Raw genomic sequence first — 22,851 nt, 5'->3', positions numbered from 1 at the left:
ACCAGCATGTTACTTTTCAGCCCATACCTGTAAAAAGAAGCAAAAGCATAACAGGCCCATGCTGCTGTGTAGAAGGGGGAACTGAGGCACACCACCTCATGGCATTGGTGGCTAAATGCCAAGACATCTCCACTTTAACAGATATTGCTGCCTGCATTCTGTTAGCAATACTATACCCCAACCTGTTTTCCAGCATCCGGGGACCAGGAACCCCAAAATAGGCTAGAACCCCTAGGAATGACATCACATGGTTTCAAGGTACTGGAAAGGAGTGTGACCAAAGACAAACAGGAATTTTACAGGTACTGCCTCCATCATGGACAGTGTCCAAGTCTCTGGCAGTAACTTCAGGGGGAAAGTGTGACAGTGTACCCCATAAGGCTTTATGGGGTGGGGGTGCTTATAAATGTATATATGATATAACTGGAATAGAGTTTTGCTACATATGCCATGTAACATATCTATGTAAAGGTTATGTTCATCCTAGCTGCATGCAGGCACCATTTGTGTGTTCAAAGTTATGAACATTGGCTGTATAATTGCTTGATTTTTAAGTAGCCTTACTTGGAACATTTGATCACTTCTTGGGAAAGGAATGTGCTCAGTCAATAAGCATGTAACAGACAAAAGAGCTTGGAAGACTCCAATCCACATAAGAAGTCTACCTGAGGACATTCAAGGTAGCATGTGGGTAATGACTGCTGCCAGCAAGTCCCGAGCCATGCATGGGCATGTGACTTGCCCATGTGATTCCAAATCTCCATTTTGTGACTGGATTCTACACAGGGTGAGGAGGGGGTCTCCACCCACAAGACTGAGTCTATTTAAACCCCTGGGAGACCCCTCCATTTTGTCTTCAGCTGGCTAAAGAAGGTTCCTGAGTAACCAGATCACACATCCCTTCAAAGCTTGTAATGCCTTTCCCCCGCACCCATTTATCTACCAAATCTCTCATTTCATTGGCATAAGCCACATTACTTAATCCAGATCCTCTCTTAAGACTTCTGAATTTAACCCTGTAGGTTTCAGGTGTAACCTGAAACTGTTTCAAAACCAGTTCCTTAAATTTACCATAGTTTGAAGCATCATCAATAGGCATCTTATTGAATATGTCCAGAGCTCTGCCAGTCAATTTTGCTATCAATGTGGTCATCTTCTGATCTTCAGGGATGGCATGGAGGGTGCACAGTCTCTCAAAGGTGATGAAATACTCGGCGATATCGCTGGACTCGTTATATTGTGGACATAGTCGCTCCCATTTATGGATTTTGGGGAAGTGGAGTCAGCAGGTGGAGGGTTTTGTGTCCTCAGCTCCATAACAGCCAGTTCACGTTTCTGGGCTTCCCTCTGGGCCTCCATCACCCTCTTGTGGACAGCTTCTTCCCTTGCATTTTCTGCCTCCAAAACACTAATATCTAATTGTCTTAGTCCTAGCCATCTCTTATGTTCGTTTTCTTTCTCTTTTGCTTCCAGTTTGGTCAGCTTTAGTTTATTAGCAATGTCACTAGTACTCATTTTCCTGCTTTCTTGTGCTGGGTCACACCCCTCTGGAGTTTACTGAAACTGAGATGCATTCAGCTCAGGGGATGCTTAGTTAACAGAGACTTTCACAGTGCCCAGTGTTCAGCCTTTCTGGATAATTTGCAACCAGTGCAGTTTTAGCTTCTTCTGACCTTCAATCTTATTTATTTTGCTTCCTTTTCTGTCCCCACTTCCCTTTCCCGAAATAAGCAAACAGAAAATAACAAACCAGCAACCACTTTGTCTGTTCTCCAGCCACCACACCTAAAACTCACCTAAAATCACTACTAGTCCCTCAAAGCAATCAGCCATGCACAGACCCTGCTCGACTATGCCACTGTGACGGGTTGGATCACAGAACCCCCCCGGAAGCTGCCAACAGATGTGCCAAGACTACTTCTATCCCTGTTTTCCCTGCCAGCTCAGGACTTCAGCACCCTGTCTTGCCGAGCCAGACACTCTTGTCTACTTCAACAAAGACCCAGAGGCTGAATTACCTGCCCCAAAGCTGCAGGTTTACCTGAAAACAGCTCACAGAAGTCTGCTTGTCTTTAGCACCCAGATGCCCAACTCCCAGTGGGGTCTAAACCCAAATAAATCGGTTTTACCCTGCATAAAGCTTATGCAAGATAAACTCATAAATTGTTTGCCCCCTATAACACTGATAGAGAGATATGCACAGTTGTTTTCTCTCCCAGGTATTAATACATACTCTGAGTTAATTAAACAGTGATTTTATTAAATACAGAAAGTAGGATTTAAATGGTTCCAAGTAGTAACAGACAGAACAAAGTAAGTTACCAAGCAAAATAAAATAAAATGCGCAAATCTATGTCTAATCAAACTAAATACAGAGAGGATCCTCACCAGTTCCAGAATGCTCCCTTTTACAGGCTAATCTCCTTTTAGCCTGGATCCAGCAATCGCTCACACTCTTTGTAGTTGCTGACCTTTGTTCCAGTTTCCCTTATGTATCCTGGGGGAATGGAGAGACTCCTTCTTTAGCCAGCTGAAGACAAAATGGAGGGGTCTCCCAGGGGTTTAAATAGACTCAGTCTTGTGGGTGGAGACCTCCTCCTCACCCTGTGTAGAATCCAGTCACAAAATGGAGATTTGGAATCACATGGGCAAGTCACATGCCCATGCATGACTCGGGACTTGCTGGCAGCAGTCATTACCCACATGCTACCTTGAATGTCCTCAGGTAGACTTCTTATGTGGATTGGAGTCTTCCAAGCTCTTTTGTCTGTTACATGCTTATTGACTGAGCACATTCCTTTCCCAAGAAGTGATCAAATGTTCCAAGTAAGGCTACTTAAAAATCAAGCAATTATACAGCCAATGTTCATAACTTTGAACACACAAATGGTGCCTGCATGCAGCTAGGATGAACATAACCTTTACATAGATATGATACGTGGCATATGTAGCAAAACTCTATTCCAGTTATATCATACATACATTTATAAGCACCCCCACCCCATAAAGCCTTATGGGGTATGCTGTCACAGCCCCCTCAGAGGGGTAGCTGTAGGCATTTTGCTGCCCCAAGCAGGCACGCCTGCGGGAGTTTCTCTGAAGCTGCGGGACCAGCGGACTCTTCGCAGGCACGCCTGCGGGAGGTCCGCCGAACCCGCGGGACCAGCGGACCCTCCGCAGGCAAGCCGCCGAGGGCAGCCTGCCTACCGTCCTTGCGGCGCCGGCAGAGTGCCCCCCGCGGCTTGCCACCCCAAGCATGCGGTTGGTGTGCTGGGGCCTGGAGCCGCCCCTGCCCCCTCTATAGCGACAGGCTGATCCATCCATTCAGAGCAGCAGGTAATTTTAATGACATGGGCTGTATCAAAGTGAGTCCCAATTCATTGCATCATGAGGCTTGATGAATTCGAGCTTATTTACCAGCCGACAATATTTTCCATCTCAAGAATTGCTGCTTCGGTAATTTATGTCGGTAATTTCAGCATTATACACTCGAAGAAAAGAGTAAAAGCTTAATTCATTTACATTTAATACCAGCTGGCTCCTTAGTTTATTACAGTAATTTCTCCAAAGAAAGCAACTGTACAAAAGACATTATTCCAAAAGGCAACGCTAGAGAAAAAATTATGCAATAACATAAATGAAAAAATTAATTTACTGTCTTCCCAGCTACCCAAGGAAGAATGCAAAGGTCACATAGCAGGTTTTATTCCCTTAATCAAAATTCTGGGTTCTCTCATCCCCATCAAATACCAGAATTGTGTTACTTGAATAACACAAACTTGGAAGCAGATGGAGAATCTAATTGGGATTGATTTTGATTACCAGCATTGTATATTATACATGCTCCATTGTCTCTCGGGTTTGTCTATTGTTGAAATGATTTGAAAGCCGATAATTGTGTGCATGAATATAAATTATGACTGCAGGTGGGCTCATTGGGGACAGGACATCCATATGGCCCATCTGCCCCTCACTCCATTTCTTGTCTGCCAGCCCCTCTGGCCCCTTATTCCCCTCTTCACTTCATATAGATTCCTAAGAACCTGAACTGGGAACTTTTTAGCCAGCTCCCTCTGGTGTCCCATAGCAGGACTTCAAAGGGAAGTACTGCTTCCTCTCCCGGCCCATAATAAGGGGAGAGACTTTCCTCTCCAGGGTAATGGGAGGCCAAGTTGTGCACCACTGGGAGATGGTGGATGACTGTGACATCACTCTAAGGGCCTTTCTGGCAAATCCAAATATAGCATTGGACCATCAGTGCCCCCAGCTGCAGACAGCCATAAACTCTGGGGGCATTTGGACATGGAAGCAAATGGAGTAGCTCAGCCCTTTCTCGAGACACAGCCTGGGATTTTTGAAACTAGAGAGAGGAGTTTGGACCAGGATTCAAATTCCTCAACAGTCCAAGGGAGTTTGGATCAGCTGATCTGCTTCAAATGCCTCCCTCTGCAGAGTGGAAGCCAGTGAGAGCTATTGGGTGTGCAGCACCTCTGAAAATCAAGCCACTTATTGGGTACCTAAATATGAATGTTGGTGCGTAACCTTAGCCACCTGTGAATGAGAAGTTTGGCTTTCAGACCGCAATCAGAGTGAGAGAAATTAAGGAGAACAGATGTTTTCAGACTAGACTAATAAGAGATGGCATCAGCAGACAGGGAGGCTGTTCCCAACGGCAGAGGTAGTGCTGATGTCAGAAATAGAGGTCCTTGGAGTGGCAAGTGTCTCCTTCTCTGATTGTAGAGCACTGAACATGCTGGGGCTCAGTAAGAAATATCAGTTGAGGGAGAGGAGAAGACTCTCTTGCATCAACAGTGGTCAGATTGTGGGAAAGGACAGAGGAGGCAAGTGTTAGACAGGCAGACCCAGAGAAAGAGGGAGAAACGAGAAAGAAAAGGGTGGGGTGGAAAAGAGAGGGGTCTAAATCTGCAAAAGCATGTTCTGTGTTCTCATCCCTTCCCTGCTTTCCTTAAGGCCTTTCCCTCTTCACTGGTATTTCTGTGTCCATTACAGGGTTTCATTCCACTGCAAGGCAATCAGGTGAGCGAGCTGACCCCTCAGCCTGAGGAACCAGGGAAACACCTCTTTGAAATTGCCCCAGGTAGGCCAGCATTTCCTTTTCCTTCATACCTGATGTGGTCCTGCTCACAACCACCATTTAACACAGTAACTGGCCAGCCAGGCACATTTCTGTTCTGAGAGGTCTGATGCTATGTGCACAGTATCCAACCATCTGGCTCTGTTGTAGAGCAGGTAAGACCTAGTCTTATCTATGACGTAATCACTTACCATAGAACTGATTTGATAGCTCTAGATATATTTAGGGACACCTTCTGCTCTGTCACAGATTTACCAGGCTGTTGGAAGGAAGATCTTGGCTTTTCAAAGTTTGCACTGATCCCATGAAAATAAATAATTTACCAAAGTTTTTATCTGATTCCAGTACACAGTATTTTTTAACTTGTAGGTGAATTTTGGAAGAAGGACCCATAAGTAGTTCATAGTCATTTAGACTGGGATGTTCAAAGGGACAATTTGAAAATCATAGACTTAAGACTCTGGGTTAAGGGTTATTGTCAGTCATTCTGTTATCCAGGTCGAGTCCTTGTAAAGTCCTCTCACAGGTGTCTCCAGGGGCAGTATGTGACTGAGATTTGTCCCCTGTTCCCTGTATGCTACCTGCAGCTGGAAATCCAGTGCATTTTTGTATCTTCTAGATGAAAGAATCTTCCCTTTTACAGATTTATTTTGTCTCACATCTATTATATGGCCTCTATCCCAAAAGGCTTTCCAGAGCTCAGCAATGCAGTTACAGAGATGGATGCAAGGAAGAAGGGAGAGCAATTTAGAGACACAGGCAAGGGAGAGCAAGGATGCCTTCTGCTGTAATTTGAAATTCATTTGAGAATAATCAGGGATGCTGTTGCTGATGGCAGGAGCTGCAGAGGAGCAAGCTCTTGCACCAATAGCAGTGAAACTGAGGTCACTGCAAGAGGAGAGAGAAGGGAGATAGATGAGCCCTTAAGGTTGGCTGGAGCTAGTACGTGGAAGGATTTATGAATGAGCTCCTGAAAGGAATGATATCTGAGGTTGTTGGTGCACTCTCTAGCAGTGGTTCACGTGTGCTGGTGGGTTGCTTGCTTTGCCATTCACATTGTCCATCTCCCCAGCATGGATTAGCTGTCTCTTTCCTTGGTGTTCTGTTTCCCCGCGGTGCTGCTGGTGCTATCATATCTCAACAAACTCCAGCCTAATACAATTACATCTAAATGGACTGTCTCTCCGAAGGCAGAGTACATTTATCCAAGCAGTTGTGCATTAGCACTGGAGGCAGATGTGCTTTTAATAGTGTGTCGGGGGCCTTGCTCCTGCTATCTAACCCAACAAGACTTTCATGGCCCATGTTCTATCTAAACTCCTCTTGTCACGGTATCAGGCAGAGTATGGGAGACAGATGATGCTGAAAAGCTTTCAGTTACTGTGGCAGCCAGGCCATCGGAATACGCCACTGTAACAGCATTCTAGTTGACTCTCACTGGAAGTTTCCTGGAAGAGTAGGACACTTTCTGCTCCCTCACCACTGTCTATCATAAATACTCATGTGAGTGACACATCAGGCAGCCTGTACTGCACTGCACCAGCTGTATTCCCATACCCCAAATGTGGTTGGGAGCTGGGTTGTTATTTGCATGGGAGCTGGGAGACCTCCAGGAAGTGAGATAGCGATTAGTACCTGGCATTCCTTCCTCTAAGCCAGTTCCCCAGCGTGGTGCTATCATAGACTCAGAGAACATAGGGCTGGAAAGACCCTCACAAGGTCATCTAACCCTGCCCTGCTGCACAAAGGCAGAACCAAGTAAACCTAGAGCAGGGTCTCCCTGACAGGGTTGTCTAATCTGTTCTTAACCTCCAGTGATTGAAATTTCACAACCTCCCTTGGAAGCCTATTCCAATGCTTACCTTTCCTCATAGTTAGAAAGTTTTTTTCTAATATCTACCCTAATTCTCCCTCACTGCAGATTATGCTTATTACTTCTTGTCCTATCTTCAGTGGGCATGGAGAACCATTGATCACTGTCCTCTTTACAACAGCCCTTAGCATATTTGAAGACTGTTCTCAGGTCCCCCTTCAGTCATCTTTTCTCAAGGCTAAACATGCCCAGTCTTTTTAACTTTTCTTCTCAGAACAGATTTTTCTAAACCTTTTATCCTTGTACTACCTGAGACGTGCCTTTCACATGAGCCATAAAAGCAAAGCTTCGTTATTAAAGATCTCATCGCATCTTTATCAGAGTAGCAATCAGTATTAACCCTGTTGTCTTGGCTGAATTTCAGCTTTTGGCAGTTCTCCATTTGTCCTGCAAATTCAACTGGAGTAAGAGGTTATTTTTTCACTTCCTGCCTTGAACTGTTAGATGGTGTTACTGGGCCCTATTAAAGAGCTGTCACGTTTCAGCCTAAAAGTGGCTGCATTTCATGTGGCAATCCGTGTGGCTAGCTTGCAAAGTGATTTGGGATCTTTTGGGAGAAAGACTGCTGTTGGGCGGGAAGCTTGTTACCCTGCGCACAGGCAAAGAGTGGCCTTGTGTTTAAGGCACTAGGCTGGGACCTGCTGTTACTAAAGACATGTTGGGTGGATCGCTTAACTTTTCTGTACCTCCGCTCAGCTTGTGGAAAATTTGTATAAAGCTTCCCTACCTAGTGGGGTGCTGTGAGACTATGGCCATTAATATTTGTGAGCTGCTCAGACAGCACGGTGATGAGGCTATTGAAAAGTCGATATTTAGCTAATGCACATCTGCAGAATGTCACTTGGCACTTACATCGTTGGTGGATGTGGCCTGGAGCTGTCCATATCGTACTTCCACCACACCTGCCCCAGGCTATGTTTGGCCCGAGATGTCATTGTTTTGTGTGTGCTATTTGAAATGGCTTCGGTTGTGGGCAGTTATCTGCCGACCATGCACTGCTCTTTAATGAATGCTGTATAGGAGAGGAAGGATGGATGATCGTATGGCTAAGGTCTAGGTGTTAGTGTCAGGGCACCTGGGTTCAATCCCCAGCTCTGACCCAGTTAAACTGTGTGACTGAGGGAACGTCACCCTGTGACTCAGTTTCCCTATTGTAAGATGGGGGTTATACACTTGCAAGGATAACAATACTCACTCTTCATAGTGGAGTTTGGAATCTTGGGATAACAAAGGCAATCTGTGTGTGTTAATGGTTTTTATTGTGCATGTGACTGGAGGGGAGAATTTTTTAAAGAAAGAAATCCAAGAGCAAAGTATGTTATCGTTAATGATAATATTGCTGTCACCAGGCATCTGCAGAAACCCAGTGTCTGGTACAGCGGAAGGGTGGAAGCTTTGTCTTACCTGACCCACAGGGAAACGCTAAGGCTTCATAAAGTCTTTCTGGCACAGGCCACCTGCAAAGAACTGTGTGATTAATAGCCAGGGCTGCGGTCGCCTGATTCCCAGAACTGCTGCTCAGCCTTTATCAGCTTTTCTATGTCACAGGCTGCTGTAGCGGTGTCCTTAAAACACAGGGCTGGTAGTAACAGCATGTCCCGTTTTGTAACAGAGCCTGGATTGATTTTCTGCTGAGTAACAAGAGCTAATGATGGGCACTTGGTATTATTCATGTTTCATCGAGTCCCTCTCCAAGCTGTATAATGTGGCTGGGAGGAGGGTTAACTAGGGACATGAGAGAGACTGTGAAGCTACTCTCCAGCCAAAGGAGAGTTAGAGAGCTGGGAGTGTGGCTTCGTGACCCACTCCCTGACAGGCAGAAGTCTGGCTGCATGAGGAGTCCCTAAACTAGAGCCTGATTAAGTTACTTGCAGTGGGTGAGTCATTCCTGTGCTAGGCTCAGTCAATCCACAAGCCAGGAGCTGGTCTGGTGACTGGAGGGCAGGCGTATAAGCCTCATAGGAGCCATAGTCTGCCCTTGGGACTCTCCCCTGTCTGATAGTGGTGACAGACTCCACCAGCCTCAGCCTGCTCCAGCCCAGCTCCCAGTCCTATGCTTGCCTTGTTTAGACTCTGCTCTTGACTCTTGATTCTGGATCTGACCGCTAGCTCCATTTCCTGGGCTGACTGCCACCACGCTGACTACTAGGCCCAACTGCCACTGCTCCAACCACTGGTGCACATAACAAAATTCATGTGGTGAGGGTGGGCCTGAGGGGCTCGGAGTGTGGGAGGGGGCTGAGGACTGGGGCAGAGGGTTGGGGGGGTGAGGGCTCCAGCTGGGGATGTGGACTCTGGGGTGGGGCCAGGGGTGAGGGGTTTGGGGTGAAGGCTGCCCCGGGGCTACAGTAGGGAGAGAGGACTCACCCCAGCTCTCTCTTCCCACAGCAGCACTTGGGTTGGGAGGGAAATGTGCCTCTCCCTGCCTCGGCAGCTCTGGGGCTGAGGCTGTGGGATAGGGGCTGTGGCCCCTCCCCCTGCCATGGCAGGTCTGGTCTGGGGCTGAGTTGGGACTAGGGGAGGGGCGCCTCTCCCCCGGCCCTGGCTGGTCCCAGCCAGGAGAGTTCCCTGAACACCTGTGCAACACTTAATAGGTTACTGCACGGCCATGCAGCTTACAGGGAACTTAGGACTGAACCCAGGATCTCTGGATCTAAAAGAGTAAACTACTACTGCTGGAGGTGAAGGACCAGCTCTGTTAGTATGGAGGCAGTAACAGACTTAAACCGTGGAGGCAGTAGCTGCCTTAAATCTAGGCAGTGATGGGAGATAAAGCCACAGTGTTAGCCTGGGTTACAAGAGCACACAAGGATGTAAGCAATGCTGAAAGCATCTAATAGAGGAGCGGTCGGCAACCTTTCGGATGTGGTGTGCTGAGTCTTCATTTATTCACTCTAATTTAAGGTTTTGCATGCCAGTAATACATTTTAACATTTTTAGAATGTCTCTTTCTATAAGTCTATAATATATAACTAAACTATTGTTGTATGTGAAGTAAATAAAGTTTTTAAAATGTTTAAAAAGCTTCACTTAAAATTAAATTAAAATGCAGAGTCTCCCCCAGACCGGTGATCAGGACCCAGGTAGTGTGAGTGCCACTGAAAATCAGCTCGTATGCCACCTTTGGCATGCGTGCCATAGGTTGTCTGCCCTGTAATAGAGTAATACACTTAGAAATGTAAGGCCTGGTCTCTCCAGAGATCAGGGGCAGCTTAGCTAGAATAATGACTGCTCCCAGCCTCTGATCTGGCAGGAAATGATACTTTAATGCCCTGTGGCAAGCTGGCTCTAAGCTCAGCTGCCAGGCCTCCTGGTTTCTGCAGCAGTCTGACACAGGCTGGAAGTTCCTCTGCAGAATCAGGCACAGTCAGCACTAACAATGGAATCTGAATGATAGTGTCTCCCCAGTGTCCCTTACGATATTGATTTCCCTGGTAAGTTCAACTGATTTTAAGCTGTCCCCAAATGTTCCATTTTCAGTGGGGCAGAGATCTCTGTGTTGGCAATGCTTACCTTAGAGTTTATCATAGGGTGGAGGGTAAGGAACTGTTGGGACCAAAGAAGGCATATAAGAATGGGGCTGAGGAAGCAGCTGAGGTGCTTGGCTGTGGGGAAGTGAGGCAAAAGTACCTCAGGCCTCTGAACAGCCCCTGATGGTAACCAACCGCTATGCTGCCTCCCATCCCAATATCCCCCGCTGCATCCAACCATGATGAATCAATACACTGGCCAGGCCTTTCTGTTAATGTGATAGTTAATAACATTGCTATTTACATTGAAACTCAATGGCAACAGAGTTAACAGCCCTTTGAGGTGAATGGAGCAGTTCATACCTGTCCTTTACAGCTGTTGTTTCAGGCTGCCTGCAGACTCAGACAGACATCAGTGCATCAGTTATACTTGCCACATGTTTGGAAGGTTATCTTCAAAACCACAAGGACTTTGGCAACCCCTTTAAAAAGAAAATGTAATCATGGAATTACTGTGATTTGCTCAAATTAAATTCCATGTTTTGTGGCATGATTTTCACAGCAGATATATAAGATTATTCTTATTAGAAGCCATTACTCAAGTGAGTAGCTCTACTGAAGTCACTTTATTTGAGGGCCAGGTTCTGGCCAAATCTTGTGCAGTGAGCAGGGTGGAACCCGATTTGGGTCCTATCCAGACCTTGCACAGAGCCACAAGAGACCCTGTTCCCGCATGCACTGTATGCCCACAAACGGAGGGAACAGGGTGTACAGGCCAGGCAGAGCAGCAAGGATGCTGCCCCCTCTCTATGCATGGTGTTGCAAATGCTGCCCAGGAGGGCTTCCATCTGTGTCTGCCGCATTGCCTCCAGGAGTTCAGCTTGCAGTGCAGCAGCATGGACAGACTTTTGTGCCTTCAGTGAGTGAGGGCTGGTGCGTATGACTAAAGGCGATCAGGCCATAGGTTGGAAGACATTCGCTCTTCTTTTGTCACGGCACGATGAACATTACCAACAAACCTGAAATCACAGAGCCATGCGTGGCCCAGCAGAACAAGACACACGAAGTCATCTCATCCTTTCTTCCCCAGTCCCTGCCTCATCAGGCTTTAATTAAAATAATTAGAGGGAAAAATTATTTCATGCCTCCATTCAAAAATAATTCAATGTTCTAATTATAGCAGGAAATCAGAATTGTGGCCTGCAGTTCAATTAACTCCAGAAGCCCAGTGTTGACAACTGTCTCTGCTTTTCTGGGCATGAGTTTGTGTGACACTGGGCTTTTTTTATGGTTCCAAACAGGAAGCAGTAAAACTAGGGGATGCATAATCAGCCTTACTCTAAATTGTCAGTCTGATCTCTCACACACTCATACAAGGTCTCTATGTATGTCACTGGCCACACTGGCTTCAATGGAGATATCCCAATAAGGATTACTTCTGAGCACTGGTGTTTGCAGGATCAGTCCCGCAATGCCCTCCCTGTGGTTGGCAGGTCAGAAGAATATTTTAGTGCTGAAAGCCCTGTGCTCTGCTCAGCCTGATTTATGGCAGTTCCAGTTATTATCAGTTCCTCTTGAGGGCCTGATACCCATTTCTGCTCACCCACCCTCCCCCATGGCTGGTTTGCACAGCCTATATACACGAAGTGTAGACGTGCCATGGCTTTAATGTGCTTCTCCAGGCAGGGTATTCTGTTCTGCACTCGGTGCTTGGGATTGATTCCTCCAGGCAGTGTAAGGGGCTCCCAGTGGAGCAGGGTGAAGCAGGGAAGTTCGAGGGGTTGTATGTATGTGGGGGGAGGGATAGCTCAGTGGTTTGAGCATTGGCCTGCTAAACCCAGGGTTGTGAGCTCAATCATTGAGGGGGCCATTTAAAGAGCTGGGGCAAAAATCTGCTTGGGGCTTGGTCCTGCTTTGAGCAGTAGGTTGGACTAGATGACCTCCTGAGGTCCCTTCCAACCCTGATATTCTGTGATTCTATGCATGGCCCTCTGGGAACATATTTATCACCCTGTGCTGGAAGGAACCCCCAGACTAAAGCTCAGCAATACTGGCCAGTGTTCTCACTTAGTATGTCATGATCTTGACCTTTTGATCTGCATGAAATGAGACTGGAGACAGCAGTGTGACCAGCAGAGTGAGTGCACCCCAGATCAGATCAAAGAGGAAGGAACACCCCCCTGGGGCACCAAGTCCAAATGTCTTCCCAAAAGCAGAGACACTTCCCCTGCTGCCCCCTGGCTGGAGCAGCTTTCATAAACCCCTGACAACAATTGATGTCATCAGACTCTGCCTTCTTCAGTTTGCAGGACATGTGCCATCTGCTAATTGGCTGTTTGCTCTGCCCTTCACACCCTACCTCTCTGTCACTCCATGGCCAGCCCCCATCCTCTGCCTCCCACCCTTCCCTCCATTCTCTTCATCTCTCCAAATGTCCCTCTTTTCCACTATCTTGGGTGATAGACTGGGGGGTGCTTGTGTTAAATTGCAAACTCCATTTTGATGGTAACCTTCTGTTTTACACTGTAACCTCCATGCTCAATTAAACCATCCAGAGTGTGTTGGAAAAAAACAGCTTCATTCTGACAAGTTCTGTGTCCACTGGACAGTGAGTGCTCTGAAGAATGGGGGACACCTCAAAGAAGATCTTCAGTGAAAGCCATAAAGGGGGTTCAACTCTGATTGTGTCTCAGCTACTGGCCCATCCCCAAGAACCATGAGCTTCCTACACAAAAAGCTCCAGTCCCCCTGCAACAGCACGTGGGCAGAAATGGGACAGACAGATCTACGCCAGGGGCTTTTCTACTGCCACATGTAAGCAGGAGTTGCTGGAGGGAGTGAAAGCAGAAGAGACTCTGACTGGCCTAAGGACGCTGACTTACAGAAAGACTGAGATCAGGCTGAGAGGTTGCCATCAGGACTTTATTTTCAAAAGATCTGTAATTCCCTAATGCTTTTACAGAAAAGTGGCTGTGGTTAAGAAATTCCTTTGTTGAGCCTGGATTCCTTGCTTGCCTGCCATATTGTTCCTGAAAAGGTTAAATGAGAAACCAGAGCTTCCACAGCCAGGTAGACTCTGAGGAACATGTGTAAGTGACTGGTGGTTCTAGACAGCTGTGGCATTGGTTCCTAAGGTGGCCAGACTGTAGGCTCCCATTGCATAAGAACAGGGGCAAACATGGAGTGAGCATGGGAGAAGACCTGAGAGAACCAGAACTAGGAGCAGTGACCACTGGACCCAAGGGGCTTGGAAATATGTGGGATCCACGATTTGGGCCCATTTACCACAGACTCGTATCCATCCAGAAAGGGGCCAAGGGCAGGTTAACACTCTTGTTCATGTTAACTCAGCCCTTCCTGTCTTCCTAACCAATCACAGTGTGGAAGCAAAAGGCTGCTTGCCACCCATTTCTCACTCTCACTCTTCCTGTACATTTCATCCCTTCCTTCCACCCTTTGTCATCTTCTATATTAAGACCATAAGCTCTTTAGGACAGAGACCAGCTTTCCTGTGTGTCTTTAGAGAGCCCAGCACTACAGGGGTCTGATCTCAGCATGGCTCTCTGTCCTATGGCAGTGCAGATAATAATTCTGAGGTTGTGACCCTTAGGGAATTTCTTAAAATCCACTTGTAGCTTGCACTCTTGTTTCAGCTGTATGGTGCCCAGAGGTAAGGTGCCCCCCCCCCCCAGCAATCTGTGTGTGACCAGGCAGAACTGCAGGGGATGCCAATAAGTAACAGCAAGAGTATGTCACAATGGGAATTGCTCCCTGGATTCTCAGCTATGTTGGGGCATAAGGAGTTTGGGGTGGGGCAGCCTCCTTCACCCTATGAACCAATAAACCAAGGTGGGAGGCTGATCCCATGCTCCAGCAGGAACTGAGAGCCAGCAGGTGCCTTCTTTCCTTGCTTCCATGTCCTGGTGCTGTGCATTCACATTTTGGGGATGGAGAGTGGGAGAGTTGCCAGTAGCTTCGAATGCTGCTGTGCCTGCAGTGGGGTCATGGCATGTTACAGGACCTTTTTTGAGCTTTGGTTTTGGCCCCTGCCCAAGCCTCCAATGGTTCAGAGCATGTGCTGATATATAGCAGCCCTTCTGTATCATTAGGAACAGCTTTGTCTTGGGGGAAGCTGGATAGACTTTTCTCCTCATAGCAAGCGAAAGTCTAATGTGTCTCCTGTGACCCATCGCCCTGATGTGTGTGCAGGAAAAGAGGATTGCAGTAGCTTTAAAGATGTTCTGCTAGGAGTCTCACACACACTGAGCCTGGGAACACATGCTTTAGAACAGCCTTACAGCTTGGACTGCTGTTCCTTTTAAGATAATGTCTTGGCCTGGGAATAATGTCTGAGATCTGCTTAGCTTTTGTCAATTGCAGGTCCTTTTATGTGCAAGCTAAACACAACTTGAGCCTGCCTGTGTTCCTGTGCTGAATTGCCACTTTCCAAGTTGTAGTCTGCAAGAAATCGTCTCCATTGGCCCACACTACAGTATCTATCAGCACCTTTACTCAAGCAGGTTCCAATCCCATCCTGAGCACTAGATGGTGCTGCTTCTTGCTGCCAGGCCTGTAGGTCTCACTTTCAGTTATATTTTATTAAGTGCCCATAAAATAATGAAAAATTATTAACCACAGTCATTGTCTGATGTCTGATCAAAAGCAAATCAATACACTACAGTTCTTCAGTAGCGCTGTCCCACACACACTGAGCTACCACACACTTAGGACTGTGAACAAAGTCTGGCATTTCATGTTTTCTTTCTTTGTATTTGCTTTTCACTGAAATGAATTTAAGTGATTTTGATCCAGCATCAATAATAAGAGTGACTCAGTACAGACAAGATGAGCTCCCTTCCCGGGGTATCTTTGTCTGTAAAAATCCATGGAATGTATTTATAGATCTGAGTACCTGTTGTTCCCTGGATTTTAGTAACAGAACCCAGGAGTCCTGAGCAATGTTCCCTCTAATTTTTTCTATCCATGTGCAGAATGAATTTTGTTGTGTAACACCAATATTAAGGTAATGTGTGGATGTGTGCCACGAGCAATAACAAAAAAACCCAGGGCTGGGGGAGAGGCATTCTCCCTGCCACAGCCCTAGGCCTGGGGACAGGCTCCATCAATTTCTTCTTCCAGTTGGAACATCCCCAGGGCCCTAAATGTTGACAAGCTGTTTTGAGGGGAACTAGGAGGCAGCCATAGTTTGTCAATCATGGGTTCCTTTCCTAGGGTATGGAGGGCCCATGGGCTGCATCTGCATTGGGCATCTAGGGGATAGTGACCCCAGGAACCCTTTTATTCCAGATTATAAATTGATTTTGCCTTTATTCAATTATATTGCAAGCTTGATCCATCCCAAGTTATGCTGGCTCCAGCTGGCATGACCCTGGGCTCAGGGGTAGTGTAAAATCCCCCAGGAAAGGGGGCTGAGACAGTGCAAGGCTCTTGCAAGCCTGGGACCCACAGCTCCAGTATGTGCTGACAGCAGGGCTTGTGAAACCCAGGCATCAAGTTAAAGCTTCCCTCTAGGGTTGCCAGCTTTCCGACTGCAGAAAACCAAATACCCTTGCCCCGCCCCTGCCCCTAGGGCCAGGCCATGTCCTGCCCCTAGGACCAGGCCATGTCCTGCCCCTTCTCTGAGGCCCCACTCTCTGTTCACTCCATACCCCCTCCCCCATCACTCGCTCTCCCCCACCCTCACTCACTTGCTCATTTTCACCGGACTGGGACAGGGGGTAGTGGTGCGGGAGGGGGTGCGGACTCCAGCTGGGGGGGTGCGGGCTCTGAGATGGAGCCATGGATGAGGGTTTGGCGTGTGGGAGGGGGTTATGGGCTGGGGCAGGGGGTTGAAGTGTGTGGGGGGGGCAGGTGAGAGCTCCGGCTGGGGATGAGGGTTCTGGTGTGGAGCCAGGGATGATGGGTTTGGGGTGCAGGAGGGAGCTCCGAGCTGGGGCCAAAGGATTTGGAGTGTGGGAGGGGCTGCGGCCTCTGAGAGGAAGCTTGGGTGCAGGAGAGGCTCAGGGCTGTAGGGGGTTGGAGGGAGTGAGGGATGCAGGCTCTAATTATCTCAGGTGGCTCCTGGAAGCAGCGGCATGTCCCCCTCTCTGGCTCCTAGGCGGTGGGGTGGCCAGAGGGCTATACACACTGCCCCTGCCTGCAGGCACCCCTCCCACAGTTCCCATTGGCCACAGTTCCCAGCCAATGGGAGCTACGGAGCCAGCATTTGAGGTGAGGGCAGCGCACGGAGCTCCCTGGCCACCCTTGTGTCTAGGAGCTGGAGGGAGGATATTCCACTGCTTCCAGTATCCAAAAGGAGCCAGAGCAAGCAGGGAGCCTACCTTAGCCCCACTGCGCTGCCGACTGGACTTGTAGCAGCTCGGTCAGTAGTGCTGACCAGAGCCAGTAGGGTCACTTTTCAACCGGGCGTTCTGGTCAAAAACCGGACGCCTGGCAACCCTACTGCCCTCCCTCTGGAAGCATCAGCAACCTGACTCCCATTGGGAGGAAATGCCATGTAGCTTCCGGTTGCATTCAGCCCCAGCTCCATGGCTAACAGTGTCTCGTGCCGGTAGGTTTACTCTTCAGATAGCTACACCCCTTTTCCTGGCTGACTTTCAGCGCATGCACCGGCTTTCAGGAGGAAGGGCTGTTTTAACAACTTCAAACAAATCAACACATGGCCCATTGGGAGAGGAGCATTAAGCCTAAATAGCTTCATAAATAATTTCCTGCTACTGGAGTGTTGTTAAACCGTATTCGCCAGCTGTTCCAGGGTGATTTTCCTTAACACTTTATATTCCTCAAGCCCAGAGTCTACCAACTGGAAATATGTACAGCCCATAGACAGTGTATTGTAACATGCACCCAGCTGCTTGGCTGATGCAGAACAATGAGCCAGGCTAGCTGTACATTGATGGTGTGAGTCTCACCTATAAGGATTAGATTAGGGAGAGCCACTTAAAACTGGAGCTAGCTTCACATTATCAACCCAATTTTCATAGATGGAGACCCCCCAGCTTCTTCCCACTGAGCCAGTGCTCCAGCCAGGTGTTAGGGCATGCTCTGCTGTTGAGGGCACTGCCTTCAAGATGAAATGAAAGGCCAAAGCCTCTTGTGACCACTGAAGACCCTCTAGCATTCTTTGCAAGGGCAACTGTACTGGGTACTGGTGCCCTGGCCAAATTACAGTTTGTAACAATTGTACAGATATTCTGCCTTTGTAAAGTTTCCTGCCAATTTCAGTCAGACGCAGTATTGTTCTTCACTTCCTGGCCTGCTACTGCATGTTGTGTGGTGGGATTACACTGTGTTTCACCCCAGAAGTAGCTGCATTTAATTGCTGGGTGAATGATCTGATCGATGCAGTTTGGTATGTCAGTTTTATACATTGCTTTGGGATTCTTCAGGATCATCAGTGTTATAGAAATGGGCTTAATGGACAGAGCTCTGAAGTGGATCCAGGGAGACTTGACTTCTGTATGCTCTGCCACTAACCAACTGGGTGACTTTGGGCAAGTCACTTTGCCTCTCTGTGAATCAGTTTCCCCACGTAGGGATAATAAAACAGTCTTTTGTAAAGTGTTTTGAGATCTAAAGAGGAAAAGAGCTAGGTATTCTTATACAAAATAGTGCAATCAAATGGACTACATGCAGCAGTTTAAACTAATAGCTCACACTATACTGTAGGTGATAGTAAAAGGGAATTTCAGGGTTGGCATTTACTAAGTGGGTAGAAAGAAAAGAAAATCCCTGAATGAGCTATGTGTGGGTTTATTGCTTAGGCCCTGATCCCATACATGCTCCGATGAGAAGTCTCACTGAAGACAGCCGGACTCCCCCTGTATGCAAGTGTTTGCAGAATCAGGGCCTGTTTGTGTAATTGATATGTGGCCTCGTAGCCCTACATGGGTTAAACACAAGGGTGATTTCTGGTTTGGCATAACTTGTATTACGGCTATAATGAAGTTTGGGCTCACTGGCCAGGGCCTACCAGCATTATTGAGGTGGGATGGCAGGTAGGTTCACTTGCAATATCTCCATCAGTGTTCTCAGTAACATCTTCCCTCTTGATCTCATGCATTTGAGTTGTCCTGGGGTCAGACTACCTGCTGAGGCTGCATGTTTTCTTTGACAATGGGAGAAGTAAATCAATGTGTCTCCAGGGGGCAGATGTTTCAGGTGCAGTATATTAATGCTTATGTTTGTCTTGCCATTTGTTCTTTTAATACTCAATTTATGAGATGCTGCAGCAGAAAGCTGCTCATGCAGTTCACTCACACAGCTTCTCTTATGCTGGATATTTTCTTAAAGCCACATCCAGCTGTCTTAGATTATGAGGCCAGAAAGGATCATTATGATAATCTAGTCTGACCTCCTACATAACATAGGCCAGAGGATTTCCGTCAGTGATTCCTGCACTGAGCCCCAAAGCACATGGAACAGTACTGCCTAAATAGGGATCTGAACTCCCACCAACTCCAGTGGTGCAGCAGGGAGCCTTACTGTCTGACAGGGAAGTTGTGAAGTAGATCAGGCCTGAAATTTTGGCTTTGGGGGGGTGGGGGTGGGGAATTAATGCTTTTACCAAACCTCTGATGGAAAGAAAGGTGGGCTCCACGTGCAGCCACAGGCTCTGTGTGCTGTTGCCATTAATTCTAAAGCAGCTGATGTTGGGGACGTGCCTGCAACATGTTTTTGACCCTCCTCCACTTCACATTTCGGGTGAGCACTGATTTCTTAGGAGTCTGTAGTCTGGTGTTGCTGTCCCGCCCTTGTGTGTGTCTTGTCCTCTCTGCTCTGGCCAGCGAGGTTCCCTCCTATTTCCTGACAGGATGGTCTCCACCCACTGTAGGCCAGATACCCTGCTCTGCATGGAAATCCCAGCTCCTCGCTCTAGGAGAGACAAATAGACTGGTTAAATGTATGCTCGGTTTGCATATCTTCAAGCAATTACAAGGGGCACTCGTGAAAGGATTCGTTTTTTGAAGCCAGCTGCCCCCCATGCTCTTAGGAGCTGGGTCCTGCCCTCTTGGTAAGTCAGTGAATGACAGTTGGCCCTGCCCTGTGATGCATCCTTCCGATTCCCACTTAGGAGTACTCCTCCACAGTGGTCTAACTGCTCCTACTGGTAAAGTTCTCACAGCTTTCAACTGGAGCAGCATTAGGCCAACTCTAAGTGCATTTGGACCTCCCACCCAGGAGGGGAGGATGGTCCAGTGGTTAGGGCACTAGCCAAGGAGTTGGGAAACGTAGGTACAAACTCCGACTTCACTGCAGACTTCCTGTAGGACCTTGGGTAAATCTCTTAAGCCCAGATTTTAATAGGTATTTAGGCCTTGCTGTTCTCAGTGTTGCAAAGCCTTACCAATTTAGGAGCCTGAATTATTTTCAGAAGGGATTTAGGCCTTGAAGAGCCTAAGTTCCTTTTGGAAATGAGAGGTAAGCTCCTAAATCAGGGAGTTGTTGCAATGCTGAGTGCAACAATGCCTGCATACTTTTAAAAGTCTAGATTTGGGCTTGTCTTCTGGCATCACTATACTGATGTAACTCCCCAGGCATACACTTATTCTGGAATTATACAGCTGTAGTCAGGTCGGTCAATTTCCCCATGCAGACAAGCCCATAGGCTCCGTGCCTCAGTTGCCTAGCTCTATAATGGGGATAATGCTCTACCTCACAGGCGTGCTGTGAGAGTAAACACATTAAAGATTGAGGCTCTCAGATATCATGGTAATGGGGGCCATAGACACACCATGAGTTTCTGTGGCATACTTTCCCTCCAGTATCTTGTTCAGTTTCAGCTGAGCTCAGATGAATTACTTTTAAACTCAGTAGTTTTCATAGGTGACCTCCAGACTGCTGTTACAGTAACTCTTCAGCCATTACTCTAGGTCCTGGAGGATGTTCAGAAGGGAGAACTGAGCTGCTTTCTCTGGGTGGAACAAACATTTGGTTTCTGCCAGAGACGTAGTCCACCCAATAGACTTCCTAGTGCATCAGTGGAAACAGTCTGTCTAGTGGCTAACAACAGGCATTAATTACCCACTGCCATTTGTTTTCAAAATAAAAACTATTTAACATAAGTTCAGTATTTTTAGTCATCAGACTGCAAGCCCTTTGGGGCACAGACCATCTGTTCGTACTGTCCATTACTAGAGATACTAATCCAAAATGATTCCCAAATGCTATTTGCTACAGTGTCTGCAAAACAATGATTAAGCTGTTTCCCATACTCCCCTGTTTTATACTGAAATTGTCAAATCTTTGGGCAGGGACTGTGTTTGTACAACACCTAGCACAATGGGGTCCTGGTCTGCGATTGATTCTTCTAGGCGGACTCGCAATACAAATAAGGTCCATGTCACCTGACCTAGAACCTTCTGCAGGAGCAAGTCTACGCCAGGGCTGAGTGAATCATTGATTATTTTAGATTGGGGACCTGCCCACAAAATCTGACAAAAATTGGTTTGGTTTGAACCAAAACTAATTTTTTTTGGGGTGGGGGGGTACCAAAATGGAAGAAAAAAACCTCAAATTTTATTTTGAGTCAAATGAAACATTTGTTTCAGGTCAAACAAAACATTCATTTGGGGTCAAAACAAGTTTTGAGAGGCATTTTCATTTCAGATTCTTTTGGAGTGTTCACTTTATTTTTAATAGCTAAATTTCAAAGTGAAACACATTTCAAAACAAAAAGTCCAAAGGTTCCCTTTTGAAATGGCCATTTCAACTTTTCTAATTTGTTTTTCCTTTTTTTTTTCTCATCTTAAAAATTATTGGCTGCATTTGGCCTGAATTCACTAGTTTCAATGACCCCTCCCCCCCGATGGTTTTTTTTTGGGGGTGGGGGGAGCAAATGTATTATTTACCATGAAAATACAGTTCTATTCTGTCCCACTACTGGCTGTCTGCTGAAAAAAGCATAGGAAATAGGGCCCAGATTTTAATGGGCATCTTTGTGGATGTGGACCTAGGTTCTTTTCCCCTGAGCCAGGGATTCCCGCAGGAGCCTTCTATTATCTACAGCTCTTATGCCCCGCTGAACTACTTACTGGCTTTTATGAGGACCTGGTGATCTTCAAGCTGTCACCTGATCCTTGGCCTCACCACCACAGCTTGTAGGCTGCTCATTAGTCAGATGGGGCTGGCCCAGTTTCCCTTAAAAGGACAACCTACCTGGGGTGGTTTAGGAAAATTAATCTGAATTAACTAAAGGTGTGGGTTAGTTGAACTGCATTAAACTCCTCTCATTCAGGGGACAGTCTCATTCAGATTTAAAGTGGCCTTAATTCAGTTTAGTTTAATTCACTTTGGAAGTTTTCAAAGGTAAGTAGCCTAATAGGGCATCCAAATGCTACATCTGGTCCACAGGTTGGTGCCATATAAAGGGTCACTTCCATGCTTACAGTGCTGGAGAGTCAGAATGTCTCATGGCCCATGGGTAATGAGTGCCTGGTTTGGGTTATGTTTTAACAGGAGCTCAGGGTATGTCTTCACTACCTGCCAGATCTGCAGGTTGCGATCCATCCAGCGGGGATTGATTTATTGTGTCTAGTCTAGACACAATAAATCGACCCCCGAGCGCTCTCCCATCAACTCCTATACTCAAGCGCCATGAGAAGCGTGAGTCGACGGGGGAGCGGCAGCAGCAGACTCACCGCAATGAAGACACCACGGTAAGTTGATCTAAGTAAGTCAATTTCAGCTACGTTATTCATGTAGCTGAAGTTGTGTAACTTAGATCAACCTCCCCCTCCCCCAGTGTAGACCAGGCCTAAGTGTAATTCAGTGAATATCACCTTGAAGGGCAGAAAACCACCAAGTACTGGTACAGGCACCCAAATGCTGGAGTTAGGTGTAGTAATCCTTGTTAGAGTACAGGCCACCTTAGAAACCTTGTTGACGTGCTGCTCTCAGCGCATGGATTAGTACAAGGGTGGTCCCATGCAGGCTAGCTCGCTGGTGCAACAGCCTGTTTGGTGTAGGACTTTTAAAGCATTTGTAGTGAGCCATGTGGAGAGCAGTCGAAGGACATCTCGGCCAACAAACAGCAGAGCCCAGCAAGAGACCCCTGGCACATGGGGGAAACCAAGAGTCAAGCAAGAAGCTGTTCTGTCCCAAGGCCACTCAGGGCTGCCCTTGCCCCCACCAGTGCCATCGACTCCAGTGGGAGTGGGAGTAGGCCCTCAGGCTTGTGAGCACTCATTGATCCTAGATCAGAGACAGCACAGACATTTACCTAAATCTCGGACCTGGTTTAATCCTGCCTCCGCCGGCTGCTCATGACAGTCCACTTGAGCTGTTTGCTTTATTCTCCTGTGTATTGTCTCCTTCCACTCCCCATCTGAGGCCTCCTTTGATGTCTCACCCTTTGTGCTTGGGACAGCCTCCCTCTCCTCCTTCAAATCTCT

General features: G+C 47.3%; 1 protein-coding gene across 2 annotated transcripts in view; it reads left to right on the top strand.

The window, feature by feature from the left end:
- ARHGAP22 (Rho GTPase activating protein 22) overlaps window positions 1-22,851 on the top strand; it is a 265,828-nt gene that overhangs the window by 64,485 nt on the left and 178,492 nt on the right. For both annotated transcript variants that reach the window (XM_050960123.1, XM_050960124.1), the window contains exon 3: window positions 5,011-5,098. In XM_050960123.1, the coding sequence (XP_050816080.1) occupies window positions 5,011-5,098 (88 nt within the window). The remainder of the gene's footprint in view (window positions 1-5,010; window positions 5,099-22,851) is intronic.

This window comes from Gopherus flavomarginatus, chromosome 6, assembly GCF_025201925.1.
Source record: "Gopherus flavomarginatus isolate rGopFla2 chromosome 6, rGopFla2.mat.asm, whole genome shotgun sequence".
Classification (NCBI taxonomy): domain Eukaryota; kingdom Metazoa; phylum Chordata; order Testudines; family Testudinidae; genus Gopherus; species Gopherus flavomarginatus.
This window is presented reverse-complemented; position numbering and strand designations above follow the sequence as displayed.